Source organism: Tamandua tetradactyla, chromosome 16, assembly GCF_023851605.1.
Source record: "Tamandua tetradactyla isolate mTamTet1 chromosome 16, mTamTet1.pri, whole genome shotgun sequence".
Classification (NCBI taxonomy): Eukaryota; Metazoa; Chordata; class Mammalia; order Pilosa; family Myrmecophagidae; genus Tamandua; species Tamandua tetradactyla.
In genome coordinates, this window is record NC_135342.1 from 73,263,339 (window position 1) to 73,276,490 (window position 13,152).

At 38.3% G+C, this 13,152-nt stretch overlaps 1 protein-coding gene across 3 annotated transcripts in view; it reads left to right on the top strand.

Moving 5' to 3' along the window:
• The window catches only part of WWOX (WW domain containing oxidoreductase), a 972,892-nt gene that overhangs the window by 282,227 nt on the left and 677,513 nt on the right, over positions 1-13,152 (top strand). For 2 of the 3 annotated variants that reach the window (XR_013163742.1, XM_077133099.1), the window contains exon 7: positions 9,350-9,535. The exons of the other annotated variant lie outside the window; for it this stretch is intronic. Coding sequence is in view for 1 of the 2 variants with exons in the window: in XM_077133099.1 (XP_076989214.1) it covers positions 9,350-9,535 (186 nt within the window). In the remaining variant the exon portion in view is untranslated. The remainder of the gene's footprint in view (positions 1-9,349; positions 9,536-13,152) is intronic. 3 annotated transcript variants of the gene reach the window in all.

Here is a 13,152-nt window from a genome sequence, read left to right on the forward strand (position 1 = left end):
TTTAACAGTGAAATCAGCAGTTTATTTATTTATTTATTTATTATATTTTTTATTAATTAAAAAAATTAACTAACACAACATTTAGAAATCATTCCATTCTACATATACAATCAGTAATTCTTAATATCATCACATAGATGTATGATCATCATTTCTTAGTACATTTGCATCGATTTAGAAAAAGAAATAGCAAGACAACAGAAAAAGAAATAAAATGATAATAGAGAAAAAAATAAAAAAAAATTTTAAAAATTAAAAAAAAAGAAACTATAGCTCAGATGCAGCTTCATTCAGTGTTTTAACATAATTACATTACAATTAGGTAGTATTGTGCTGTCCATTTTTGAGTTTTTGTATCCAGTCCTGTTGCACAGTCTGTATCCCTTCAGGTCCAATTACCCATTATCTTACCCTATTTCTAACTCCTGATGGTCTCTGTTACCAATGACATATTCCAAGTTTATTCTCTAATGTCGGTTCACATCAGTGGAACCATACAGTATTTGTCCTTTAGTTTTTGGCTAGTCTCACTCAGTATAATGTTCTCTATGTCCATCCATGTTATTCCATGCTTCATAAGTTTATTCTGTCTTAAAGCTGCATAATATTCCATCGTATGTATATACCACAGTTTGTTTAGCCACTCGTCTGTTGATGGACATTTTGGCTGTTTCCATCTCTTTGCGATTGTAAATAATGCTGCTATAAACATTGGTGTGCAAATGTCCGTTTGTGTCTTTGCCCTTAAGTCCTTTGAGTAGATACCTAGCAATGGTATTGTTGGGTCGTATGGCAATTCTATATTCAGCTTTTTGAGGAACCGCCAAACTGCCTTCCACAGTGGTTGCACCATTTGACATTCCCACCAATAGTGGATAAGTGTGCCTCTTTCTCCGCATCCTCTCCAGCACTTGTCATTTTCTGTTTTGCTGATAATGGCCATTCTGGTGGGTGTGAGATGATATCTCATTGTGGTTTTGATTTGCATTTCTCTAATGGCCAGGGACATTGAGCATCTCTTTATGTGCCTTTTGGCCATAATAGAGAAAAATAAAAAATAAAAAATATATATTAAAAAAAAAACCTTATTTCTATATATTGCATTTCATAAGCTTTAACAAACTAAAACAGGGGCTATGGGAAAAAGATGACATAGGAAATATTTCCAAAGTGTTTACAACCAGATGACTATGAGAGAGAACCAACCATTACAGAAATATGGAAACCATAAAGGAGAGAAGATATGAGGAAAGAATAGGAAGAGTTTAGATTTGGGCATGCTGACTGTGAATTTGTAGGATTGTATTCAGGATGACAAGACCAAGAGGTGAGTGGAAATGAGATTCTGGAATTTGGGAGGGATACAGGGAAGAAAGTTGTGAATTTTAAGTTCCTCTCCATGGTGGTGTTGCTTGGAATTTTTGGGCTAATGAAATTGCTACAGGGAAGAGTTTTGACACTGGACCAAAGGAGAGTGAGAATGCAACTTTGGGTTAAGAGGAAGGGCTGAAGGAGATATAACTTAAGGTGGTTGTTGCCTCAGGAGGAGGCTAAGAGTAGACAGTACAACAGAAGAAAGGAAAGCAAGTCAGGGAGGAGTAGGGTCCATTGTGACAGAGACTTCTACTCTCAACAGAGGGGGAGGATTTTGGTTTTATTAATTGGGAACTCCACGGACTCCAGGCAGCTATTAGAGATTTTAGACTGTGATGGAACAGAATTCTCATTGCCTGTTTAGCAATGAGAAGTGAGTTTGGGGCAAGGAAGGAGACTGCGAATGGAGATGAATATTCCAAAACTGTGGACCATGAATGGAAAGAGAGAGGCTGGGGCAACTTGACATAACTTCACTGTCAAGTAGAAATCTTTCTTTTTCCAGCTCCATCTCTCTGTCCTATTTGCCAACCTTTCATCCCACTTTCTTTTCTCTATTTCCTTGTTTCCTGATTTTCTCCTAATTGAGGGACAGAAAATCTGATTAAGCAGATAAGCAACCTGAACAAACGGGTAGAGATGGTGATAGAAAACACCAGTAAGAGAGGAACTAGGGAATGGGTGGGCTCTTGGTGAAGGGCTAAGAGGAGGTGAGAGAGCTGGAAAAAAACTTAGAGATGAGCAGCCCAACAGCCAGTTAGTGAGAGTCCTTGGTCTAGGACCCCTTCTCTTTATATCATCATCCACTTCTCTTTCCTATATGGGGTACCAGGTAAGACCACTCTAGTTGGAAGAACTGTTGTATTCTGAAGCTTGGACTATTGCCACTTCTATCGATGTCAAGCAGCACTGCCCACTGATAAATAATTAGAGCCCCACTCTCCTTAATCATTCCTTAATCAGGAATAGTTCTCTGGTACCTAGGGAACACATTGGCTCTTGTGGCGGAGGTTCTTGCGTTCTAAACAAGATCCCCACACTTAGCAGGCTTGAGAATGAGCTGGGTCTAGTCAATTGAGAGGCGGGGGCTTCCTCCTTGGGTAGATGAAAGGCACAGAGATCAGGCATGCCCCCCTGACCTCCTGTTCTATGCACAGAGGAAAACTTTTCTACCCTTGCTCACCCATCCCAGACCAGAACCCACCAAGGAAGAAAGACTTAGTCCTTTAAAGTGCTGACTCATAGCATCAACCTTGGACTTGGAATGATACTATTTCTGTTTCCATTCTGTCTTTATAGTGTGAACTTTCCTTTTGATGTTCTGTAAATATTCATCATCTCAAAGCCTTTTGAATTGCAATGGCTTTAAGTCAAAACTGAGCAAAATGTGCCATTTGAATGATAAAAACCTCATTAAAGTAAGGGGAGAAGAATTCTTTTCCCTTTGTACAAGCCAATTAAGTGACTTTACAGTTAAAAAAAAAAGTCCAGCTCTTTAGGGTTTCATATTCCCTAAACCTGTTTTTAATTGATAGAGGTGACAGATTTTAGGTCCAGGGTACAAATTTTGCCTCTAGTGTTGTACAACTAACATTAATGAAGGGTATTAAAATTTTGTGAGAGAGGGAAGAGTTTCCCAGACTTTCTGTGGGTTCCTGCCTCTAGGCTGAGGTCCTTGACAACAGGTTGCTTTGTTTGATGCAGTTTGCATTTCCCTGAAAAAAATGTGCAGGCCAGGCTAAAGGTAAGTAAGGGAGATGTTGGGAGGTATGGTGTCAAAATTCCAAATGGCCAAATTTGTTTTTAAGACAGGTTAACAATGTAGGAATGAATTAGGAAGAATTTCATTTTCTTTTGTGGGTAAAGGGGGAGGGTATAGAGACAAGGGAAGTAACAATTATTCAACCTGGCCAGGTATCTGACCAGTTCAATACCCTTTCATGATGAAATCATTCATCACAACTTGGAAGCGGCATGTGCTGAAATTCTTAGTGTAGGGGGGAGGAAACAGGATTAGAGACATGAACTACCTGGTTCCCGTCTGCTGGGTATGATATCAGTGCTGAGATAGAATATCTCTCAGAACTTGGGTCCCTCCAGTCCAGGGAGTTTTTCCTAAGAGGCAAAGCATTGAGAGAGAGAGAGAAAAAAAAAGTATTGACAATTATGTGAAACTAAACCAAATATTTGACATAAAGGATGAAAGAAGCACAAATGTAAGCCTATCTTTGTCCATCTTTCCCTCTTTTCTCAAGGTCTTTTCAAAGCCCTGCCTTTGAAAACAAAACAAATAACAAAATTTGGTTATTCTGATTGTGAAGAGTGTATTCTACTTTGATTTGAAACGGGGTTTGATGAGTGTAGTAGGTAGACCAGACGATGCAGAGCATTTCTGCCTATTTTTCAGAGAAATGGAGCCATTGCAGGGTGGGGGTAGGGGTGTGTTCGTTGACAACTGCTGTCTGCCCTCTAACTCCTTCTTTTCAGCATGGGCTGAAAGCAGATGATCCCAAACAAACACTGCTGAATCGAAAATTGATCATGCTACATGAAGAATAAGACTGTCTCAGTGAGACCCAGATTGCTCAGTGATCATGAGATTTTCATGGACACCATTAAAAAATAGTTTTAATACTTTTTCTAGTTATAAAATTAACTCATGCTCTGTATCAAGCTTTTAAAGAAGAGTTAATATCAATTGTTCACAAACTCTTCTAAAAAATAGAAAAGGAGGGAATAGTTCCCAATTCACTCTTTGGTATCACGGTATATTACCCTGATACCAAAAACCAAAGACGTCACAAGAAAAGAAAACTACCGACAATATCACTTATGAATAGATGCAAAAATTGTTTACAAAATGCTAGCAAACCACATCCAGCAATAGATAAGAAAGGATTATACACTATGACCAAGTAGGATTTATCTAAAAAGTTCATGGTTGGTTAAACGTTTGTAAATCACCAGGGTACTATATCATATCAGTAGAAGAAAGGAGTGCCTCCATAGATACAGAAAAAGGTATCTCATAAAGTCCAACACCCTTTCATGATAAAATCACTCAATAAATGTGGAGTAAAAGGGCACGTCCTCAACTTGATAAAAGGCTTCTATGAAAAAAAACCACAGCGAACATCATACTTAATGCCAAATGACTGCTTTCCTCCCAAGATCACAAAACAAGACAAAGGTGTTTACTCTCACAGCTTCCATTGTTCTGAAAATTCTAGCTGGTGAAATTAGCTAAGGAAACAAAACAAAACAAAATGTAACAAACAACCAATAAAAGATGCCCATATCAGGAAGGAAAAAATAAAATATTTACAAATGATATTATATGGAGAGAACCCTAAGACATCCACCAAAATATTATTAAAACTAATGTATGAGCTCAGTAAGATTATAGGATACAATATCAATATATAAAAATCAGTCATATTTTTATATGATAGCAATAAATAATCTCCAAATCAAATTAAGAAAATAATTCCATTTATAATAGCATAAGAAAGAATAAAACAGGAATAAATTTAACAAACAGTGAAAAACTTGTATCTGAAAAACTATACCAAAATAAATTAAAGAAGGCCTAAATAAATAAAATGAGATCCTATATTCATGCATTGGAATACTTGGTTTTGTTAAGAAGGCAATACTCTCCAAATTGACCTACAAATTTAATGCAATCCCTATTAAAATCCCAGCTGGCTTTTGTAAAGAAATTGAAAAGTGATCCTATACTTCATATATAAGTGCGAAGGACCCTAGATAACCAAAACAAGCTTGAAAAAGAACAACAAAGTTAGAGGACCCATACTTCCTAATTTCAAAATTTACTATAAAGCTACTATGTTCGTAGCAGTATAATATTGGCTTCAGCATAGGCATAGAAATCAATAGAATAGAATTGAAAGTCCAGAAATTAAACCTTAGATCTGTGGGCAATTGGTTTTGACAATGGTACCAAGACAGTTCAATAAGGAAAGAATAGTCTTTTCAACAAATGATGCTGCAAGAATTGGATATCTACCCTCAAAGAGATAAAATTAGATGCCTTGCTTACACCATACACAAAAATTAGCTCAAAATAGATTGCGTACTTTACTATAAGAGCTAAAACTATAAAACTTCTGGAAGAAAACATCAGAGTACAACTTTGCAATGTTGGATTAGGCAATGATTTATTAGATATGTCCCCAAAAGCACAAACAGAAAAAAACCCAAACTGATAATTTGGATTTAATCAAAGTTAAAAACTTCTGTGCTTCAAATAAGACCGTCAAGCAAGTGAAAAAGAAAATCTGCAAAAGAGGAGAAATACTTTCAAATCGTATATCAGATATGGGACTTATATCCAGAATATATAAAAATACTTTCTAATTCCATAGTAAGAAGATAATTATTTGGCAAAGATTGTGAGTATACCTAATACAGATTAAAAGACGCTCAGTATTATTAGTCACTATGGAAATGCAATCAAAACACATTGAGATGGCACATCACACTCACTAGGGTGGTTAAAATAAAAAAAGACAATGAGTTTTGGTGAGAATGTACAGACATTGAAATCCTCATGCATTGCTGGCAGCCGTGTAAAATGGTACACCTCTTTGGAAAACCATTTGGCTGTTCCTCAAGATGTTAAACCATCGTGTTATAATATGTATTGGTTTGGAAGTATTGTGTACCCTAGAAAAGCCATGTCCTTTAATCCTGAGTCAATATTGTAGGATAGAAACCTTTGATTTGATTGTTTCCATAGAGATTGACCTACTCAATTGTTGGTATGTCCTTTTAACTAGATGGAGGTATTACTCCACCCATGCAAGGTGGGTCTTCATTAGTTTACTGGGGTCCTTTAAAAGGGGCAACATTTTAGAGAAAGTTCAGAAGTGACATAGACACAGACATTTGGGGATGCTTGGAGTGTCGAGTGAGAGAGCAGATGCCTAGACACGTGTTTGGAGAGGCAGAGCCCTGCAGACAGTGTCGTGTGCTTTCCCATGAGATGCTAGGCGAGCCAGAACTCAGAGTTGTGCCCAACAGAGTTAAGTGAAGGCCCGCAGAAGCTTAGAGAGGAAACCACTGGCATCAGAAGCTGGCAGCAATGGAATGGGAACAGAGACCAGCAGATGTCAGCCAGAGGCCTTCCCATGTGACAGACACAGGTCTTTCCTGAGTCAAGGTATCTTTCTTTGGATGCCTTAGTTTGGGCATTTTCATGGCCTTAGAACTGTAAATTTGTAACTTAATAAATTCCTTTTTTAAAAGCCAACCCGTCTCTGGTATATTGCATTCCCGCAGAATTAGCAAACTAATACACCATATGACCCTGCAATTCCAGTCCCAGGTGTATACCCAAAAGAATCAAAATCATGCGTCCCCACCAAAACTTGTACATGAATGTATGAAGCTTTATTCATAATAGCTCAAAAGTGGAAATAGCCTAAATGTCCATCAACTGATAGATGTTTAAGCAAAATATGGTGTAGCTATGCCATGGAATGAATGAACCTTGAAAATATTATGCTGAGTGTAAAGAGCCAGTCTCACACATACACAAAACCATGTATTATATTGAATACATGACGTGTCTAGAATAGACGAATCTATAGACACGGCAGACTAATGGTGTCTTAGGGATGGAATGGGTGGTTGGGAGTGACTGCTGCAGAGTATGGGGTGATGAAGCATCTTTTGGAATTAGGTAATGATGATAGTTGTACAACTAAATATCCTATTTTCATTGAATTGTACACTTGAAAATAGTGAGTTATATGACTTGTGAATTGTGTATCATAAAATTGTTTAAAAATTAGTTTATCCTTATTATAGATAATTTGTAAATTGCAAAATCCTGGAAAACCTAAATAAATGATTTAATGATCACCTATACACTCCAAACTAATATTTTTCTATTTCCTCTGTGACTGACCGTGCATAGAAAAATCTTTTTTTTTTTAAAGGGGGTCATGAATTACACGTACAAAATTCAGTTTCCTCCTTTTCAATTAAATTGAGAAAGTTTGGGATCCTCTCACTTAATCATTGCCTATTTGTCTGGTCTCCTATTTTTACACATTGGGTTGCTTCTAGTTCATGTACAATTTTATCATTCTAGGTCCTTTATATGTAATTATTACTCATCCTTATGCATTAGCTTTTGTATGAATTTTGAATATTTCTTTAGGATAGAATCTTAGTAGCTCGCTATGGGAGTGGCCTGTCCTACATGCAGGCAAAATAGGAGAGCATGGTTTGTAGAAAGTTTAAAAATGATAACTCTAAAACTTTCTCTGTGTTTTATTATCACCATGTACCAGCAATTCTAAATATTGTTAATGATGAAATACTCCTCCTTGGTGGGTTAGATTGCTCCTACTCTGCTTCCTTCCTCAGTACAGCAGTGTTTAAAAGCAGGATTAGTGAATCAGACAGTGGAAATCTTCTTAATTGTTTTGATATATATTTCCAACTTAACATTCAGGATGCAAAAATTATATATATTCCCCAACTTTGTATGAGATAATAAAAATATAGTTATAGTGTTATTAATAAACCTGCTACTCTGATAGAAAATAGCTGATTTAAATTTTTGCTACTAATGGGGTTGAATGTGTTAAATTTGGGGCCAGTTTTTGTACAATGTTTTTTTTAGTGATTTGTAGGAACTCTTCATATAGTAAAATGTTGGTTCTTTGTATCTTTGGAAATAATTTTTATTTTGTTACTTTTTACTTTTTTAGTTTGCAGATTTTTAAAGATTTTATGTAGACTTTTATCCATGGTTATCTTTATCGCATAACAATTTTTGTTTGAATTTTTTAAACATGGGACTGTCAAGCTATAGTCTTCTAAAACGCTGGGAATATAATTAGCTTATAGTAAATAGGCAGTAGTAACTTGATGAGAATTCCTATGAAAAGAATGCTGAATTTTTTTTTTTTAGTGAAAGCATTGCTGATGTACCTCATAGGAAATATTCCCTACAAGCTATTGACATGGAATCTAAGCTCTGCGAGGAAAACTGAACACCATTAATTTCAAGCCCCTCTTTTATAGGCAGAAATCAGAAGCTCCAAGAATTTGGGTAATTTGCCCAAAATTTGCACAAAAATGCATCGATTTGAACTGTTAATCTAGTTCTTCTGCACAACCTCACCCTATCTCTTTTTGTCTTGCCTTATCTGTTAGGTAAACTTCCACAAATTCTTTATTTTCCAGTAAAGCATGCATTTGATTGCACTTTTTCCCTTTCTACTAAAGCATCACCTGTTAATTGTGAAAAGAATGAAGAAAATACAGAGAAGCTAAAAAAGAGGGCAATTTAAGACACTTTGAATCCTTCCCTACACCAGAGACAACTGTTAACGTTTTTATGTATTGTTCATTACCATTTTATTTGCCTGTGTATATGTGTCTGCTTGTGAATGCATACCCTACTATGTATTTTCTTTTATAATGTGAATCTTTGATAGGTTCAATAGATTCATTTATTTAGTTTGCTTCTAATTTTTGCTTTTATGTTACAATTACAAACATGGTGGATAGCCTTGGCTGTATTTCTTTATAAAGTCTTAATTAGTACATTAGGACTATATCCCACAATTCCAGTTTCCTCACGAGCATTTAAGATTTCAATTCACACGAAAGTCTTACTTTTATTTTATGTTTTTAAACTGTCATGAAACATCTTAAACATATACAAAAGAAGAAAAAATACTATCACTGGCCTCCCGATGCATCTGCCCAAGCTCATTTTACTTCCAGCTCAGCTCCATCCCACTCACAACCTCAAGCCCTCATCCCTTTCCCATCCGAATGGTTTAAAATGTGACACCCTAGCGTATCCCCTTCCGACTGACTGGAATCTTCCAGACAGTGAAACATTGACTGGTTGTTCCTGAAGGAACGTGGATTATCCTTGATTTTCAAGTGCTCATGTCCACACCATGTGGGACATTTTATTTCTCAGGTCTCTTCACGTGCTCGTGTGCAACGCGGCGGTCTTTGCTCTGCCTTGGAGTCTCACCACCGACGGCCTGGAGACCACCTTCCAGGTGAACCACTTGGGACACTTCTACCTGGTCCAGCTCCTTCGCGATGTCTTGTGCCGCTCGGCCCCTGCCCGCGTGGTCGTGGTCTCCTCGGAGTCGCATAGGTGGGTTAGAATTCCATGTTTCTCCCTGGGCCTCTAACTTGCATGGGCTAATAAGATCCCCCAGGTTCTCTCTCTGAAATAATTTTGACTAGTCCTGCTCTGATAAGGATGGGTGTGCTCAACCTGGTGCCCTGCGTTTTTCTAGGTCTTTTTTTCTTTGTGGGTCTCGGGGAACATATCGGGGAGATTGTCCATAGCAATGTAGATTTTTTTTTTTTTTTACAACTATACTTCAAGCCCCTCATTGATTTTGCTTTGAGATGGAATAATAATTGATTAAATCTGAATGGCATGACCTTTATTGATTTGTCATTCAACAACTTCAACATCTTACCAAGAAGAATGTGCAGTTATTCTAGCAGGAGAAACAATGCAATTAAAGACTGCGAGATGAAATCCAATTGTTTTATAATGAGAAATTAGGGAATTCAATGCAGACATTAGCTGTGTAATTGTAGAAAGGGAAGTACTGTAGTTAGAACATATTAGAAATCTGGCCATGCCTCTTTTGGTTAAAATTTCAATTAAAACATCAGATGGCACTTCTTTTCTATTACCATTAGGAGAATATTCAATTGACTAAAAAGATACTTGAAAATTTCATCGTATTTTCAGCATATTTGTTTCTAGAGTTGGATAAACAATTATTTGTCTAAAGAGAAGTGTTCTGAAAAGACAAAGGACTTACTTGGTGCGGCTGGATTTAATAAATGTTGGGAAGATTTCTCTTCCACGTTCTCCTGGTGGTGGGGTGGGGTACGAGGACTTACACTTTTAGCCAAGTGAAGAATATTTTACTTTGGAATATTTTACTCTGGAAAAAATAAAAGGCGCAAGGGCCTATTTATCCCCCCCTGTTCTCTGTCTTAAGTCCTGAAATGTTTTAGTGACCCAGAATGAAGCTGATTTTTTAAATCATGCTTCCATAAAATGTAACCCCTGGGACTTGGAAGAGAGAGACCAGCCAAGGGTTAGCCTGAACCCTTTATCACTCCCAAACACAGGGGCTTATGGTATAAGTGACATACTGCAGCTCCATTTACTTTTACCATTTTAAATTTATGATGGCTGAAATGAAAGGAAAATGCCAGTAATAATCCTCCCCCACATTAAGAGACATGAAACATCTAGTAATTAGGTGGTAACAAAATCTGGACATTCTTATCTTGGCGAATCACACCAGGTTGGTGAAAGAAAAGTGGAGTGGCCCGGTGGAGGAGTGAGTGAGGCTACTGTGGGGGCAGGCGGGGGAGAGAAGGGGAGAGAGGGAGCTCTGGAAATAAATCTGCCAGCCCCAATCGCTTGCCAGATGTGGAGGGCACCACGGGACATGTTTAAATGAGCTGGTATTTAATGGGAGATTATGTTGAATTGTCAGCTGCTCGCTTCCCTTTGTAAATCTGTAACTCAAATGGTATTTCATGTGACGTCTTTGTTCTCTCTTTAACTGCAGTGCTAATTTGTGCCTACCTTGGAGATCAGAATCTTAATTTCCCTTAAAAGAGGAATTTGGAGGAAAGAGCCTCGGTCTCCTGAGTTAGATCCATTTTATCTTATAGACAAGGTCTTGCCGACATGTGTTATCAGGCCTATACCTGATGACAAACTTGATTTTCTGCTTTCTGGATATCATTTGCGCATATGAAAGGGCGTTTGCACAAAGTGCTAATTCCCCCAAGCTGGTTAGTTTCGCTTGGACCAGGTCCCATGGCATCCGAGAGCAAGTGTGGGGTACCTGCAAGCACTTCCTTGCCACTCGAGGACACAGAGCCCTAAACCATGTTGTAAAATGGAATTGTTGCTTTCTAATTACTTCCATAAACCTTAGTGGAATCTCTTCGTTGGAGTCAAGACCCCCTGTTAGGGGAAAATAAAGTCCTGTGTTTGCAGAAAATATTATACCAGACTGCCCCAAGGCAAGATATTTATTAGGCTCCCCATGTCTTCACTGTATTTTAGTTACTTACCTGGAGTCTGCTGCAAGTGAATTGAATTTCACATACCTAAAATACATCATATTAAAATGAGAAGTTGACTTCCTTGCTGTGAAAAAACTTCAGATAACAAAATAGAATGAAAAGCGTGGTGCGCTGGCTGAACAAGTCTAAATGGCTGCAGCTGTGTTGAGCGCCAAATTGCGACGCATACACGCGCACCACGCAGCTTCTAATGCAAATTCAGTTCTGTTCTTTGTACATACCAGCTTTTGTCTACATAGAATCCAGCCTAATTATTGTGGTTTGGTAATTTAAAAATACTTAGTTAAAGAAAAAAAAAAGCAAAACAAAAACAAGTAAGGCCGGTACATATGGAAATAGCAGATAGTGGTCCCCTCAAAAAGCAAATGTTAATGTCCAGAGGGCAAAGGTTAACATTTTAGTGTCCTGGTAAGGGGATAATTCTATTAAGACATTGCAGTTTGGATGTTGTCAAGTTTTATACCTGAAAATATAGAGGGCAGCCTTTGAAGAGCTGTTTTACTGCTTCTTTAGCTGAGGGGTTAACAGGGTGACTTTCCAGAAAGCCTGGCTTGGCTCAGAGGAATCAGAAAGCTTGCCCGGAGGGCTGTCAATACAAACTAATCAGACCTTAAAAATGGGGTTTCTGCCCAAGAGATCAGTAGGGCAGGAAATCGGGGTTCTGTGCTGGGAGTGGGGAGAGGGAGGCTTGTGCCTCTCCATCTTCAAACTGTCAGGCAGCCTGGTTCCCTCGAATTCCTCATCCTGCGTTTTCTTGCCTCGTTTCTAGATTAGGAACAGCTTTTCTCCTTTTAGGAGTTTGTCCTACGCCGTGTTCCCCAGTCATGCGATGCTTCTGCATTGTCCTTAAAAACCAAAGCAGGGGACTCATTCTGAACCTTATTAGAAAATGCCTCATGCAAATATTCGTGAAGGACGTGGAGGCTCTGAGCCTACTGATGGATTTTGTGCTGTACAGGACCGCAGGGCCCAGGCTTTTTTTTTTTTAATATGGGAAATTGGGCCTTTTAGACTTCCAAGAACAGGATCAAGCTGCATTTCCATAATCTTGTCTTTAGTCCCTAACAAGGTTCTGGCATCAGGCTAGACCACATGTAAGGGGCTCAGGGACTACCTTCCAAGAATTCACAATCTAGGGTTGGGACCAGGTGAACAAATGGTTTGCAGACTGGCGTGCTGACTGTAGAGGCAGGTACAAACCGTGGGTGGGACTGCAGACGGCTTGCCTGGCTTTGGTGCTGATCTCTCAGGGGTGGCGCCATCATTGCACACTCGGAATGATATCATGACCTGGGTACTAGAAGGCAGACCCGTAATTTTCACCGAAACATATATTTCACTCTACTTTGTGTGGCTTCTTTCAATCTATCCTCTACTGCCACCCAAGAAATCATTGTGACAGGTAGCTGTGGGAGAGTTAGGGGAGAGCTGACACCCAGAGGGGTTTCCAGCAACAGTTAACGAGAAAAGGGCTCAGGCAGGAGCGGAGGATGCTATTTTTATCCCATACCTTTTAGATATTTAAAAATCCTTTATGCTCTTTCTACCCGGAATAAGTAGCATTTCCAAGTCATGACCCAGATCTTGCATCATCGGTTCTCCACCCAATTGCCTCCTTTTTAAACAAATGATTTTGCA